This window comes from Limulus polyphemus, unplaced genomic scaffold (assembly GCF_000517525.1).
Source record: "Limulus polyphemus unplaced genomic scaffold, Limulus_polyphemus-2.1.2 Scaffold431, whole genome shotgun sequence".
Lineage (NCBI taxonomy): Eukaryota > Metazoa > Arthropoda > Merostomata > Xiphosura > Limulidae > Limulus > Limulus polyphemus.
The window spans coordinates 411306-413364 of record NW_013666041.1 but is presented as its reverse complement, the minus strand read 5'-3'; the positions used below and the strand labels follow the sequence as shown (position 1 = coordinate 413364).

Sequence of the window (2059 nt, the reverse complement as noted above, 5' to 3'; positions counted from 1 at the left end):
CTGTTGTGTTAATTACCAAAATAAAAAAAAAAAAGAAAGAAAGAAAAAAGTTAATGTAACTTTCTTTTAAGTTTAATATACCTTGAGACAAAATAAATATTTCGACTTCACTTAAAGGTAAGTAATATTCCATTTAAAGTTTTTTTTTTTTCTAAGGTCATAAAATAAATAATTTATTAAATACGTTTAAAGCGACAACTGAAATACGTTTAGACCATACAATTACAAGAATTTTCAAATTACTATGCACTTTTAAAAATAGCAACTAACTTAAAGTTTTCATTCTAGCGAATCTTCCAATGAAAAATGGCATGAAATGAATATTCTAGGCAAAAATACAAATTATTATAAACACAAAACTTTATTAACAAATTCAACTGTACGATATAACTATTTACAATATTTAAATGATCTAGTTTGAAAACAAATTAGTTTGCACATATAAGAGGCATTAATGTTTCCGTAACTACTGTTTCTAATGGCCAAATTCCGCTTTATATTACTATGACAAAGCCTAACTGAAATTATTTTAATGATAGCAAGTGTTTAGTGATTTAGTATCTCCGTATCAATGTCATCAAAGTTTCGTATGATCTGTTCTTAGAGTTTGTCTTCAATGATTTGTCTGTACGTTGACGATGCTTCATCTACTTTTGGCAATGACAATATATCCTGTTTGAGGTTTCTCATTTTTCAGTGATGATACCCTTTTCAATGACAATACTGTTCTTCACAAATGCTTAATTTGTTTACATTCACGTTTCGTATTAATCTTAACCATGATTATTTTTCATCTCCAGAGTTGACACTTTAAACACACGCTTAACCGTTTGTGATAATGTTTAGGTTGCTTCTGATGTGCCCCCAGTGGCAAGCGGTATGTCTGCGGACTTACAACGCTAGAAACCGGGTTTCGATACTCGTGGTGGTCAGAGCAAAGATAGCTCTTTGTGTAGTTTTGTGCTTACCTACAAACAAACAAACCATGCTTCTGTTGTTGGTCTTTTTAACTATCACGATGATAACGTAGTTTAGCACACGTTTCGTACTGTCTTTTAAACACATTTTAGCAGTACCTTTTTAGTAGACGTTCCGCCTGTCTATTATACACTTCCTGTTTTCTACAGCATAACCTTTATTTAATGTTAGTGTCATCAAAGTTACCAACAATTTTATTTTGGTTCATTTTAATGTATTAGAACTATAATGCAGTTTTGTGTCTTATGTACATCTTGTGAATATTGATATTTTATATTTCCGTAGTCGCCACATTTAGCTTCTATTCTGTTGAAAATATTCAAGAATTTTGTAAATTCTGTTGTTATTAGTGATGTTCTACCCTCGTGAAAGTTCGTAATGATGAGCAGTAGATTTTTCTTTGTTAGATTATGGTGAATTACCAAAATATTATATTGATTATAACTGAATACATTGCTTTGAGGTTTCAGATTTTACTTATAACTTAAGATTGATTTTAAAGTTTTTCAACCAAATAGAAAACAGTCTTCTAGTTCATTTTTAGCTACATATTCCTTTTTTTTTTCTAAAAAATCCACCAAGCAAAAAGAAGCAACATACAGTGAAGAATTTGTAGCTCATATACTATTCCAGCGCCACCGCTGGTAAACCCATACCAAAGATGCAACGACTTTTCTACTCCTTGTGCGTCAGTGTTCGGATTTTGTTGAGGTAGTATTCTTGGGGGCCTGTAAGAAAAAACAACATACATGCATGTCTAACATTCAATAAAAACATTAGAAACATTTATATCAATTAGCATTACAAAATGCATAGCACACATGATAATAAAAAAAAAGGAAATAATCTTGTGGTTATGAATATAACTCTTTCAGTACGGGGTCAGTCAATGTGACGACCTCGTAGCTATTTTGTGCTTGGTATAGTTTTCAAGCTATAACTTTTAAATTAGTAAACGAACGTTAACGACATTTGGCAGATTATCAGTAAACATTACAATGCTTTCATACCCAAAATATCTAAGTTTTTTTTATTAAGTCGTAAGGTTTGTAAAGCAATGTTTCTCTCATGCCTTTTTTTT

The 2059-nt window shown here is 30.7% G+C and overlaps 1 protein-coding gene across 2 annotated transcripts in view; it reads right to left on the bottom strand.

Moving 5' to 3' along the window:
• Nucleotides 1-1435: 1435 nt before the first annotated feature.
• The window catches only part of LOC106458227 (metalloprotease TIKI1-like), a 64389-nt gene continuing 63765 nt past the window's right edge, over nt 1436-2059 (bottom strand). For both annotated transcript variants that reach the window (XM_022384374.1, XM_022384375.1), the window contains one exon: nt 1436-1706. In XM_022384374.1, coding sequence (XP_022240082.1) covers nt 1544-1706 — 163 coding nt within the window. In that variant the 3' untranslated portion in view covers nt 1436-1543. The remainder of the gene's footprint in view (nt 1707-2059) is intronic.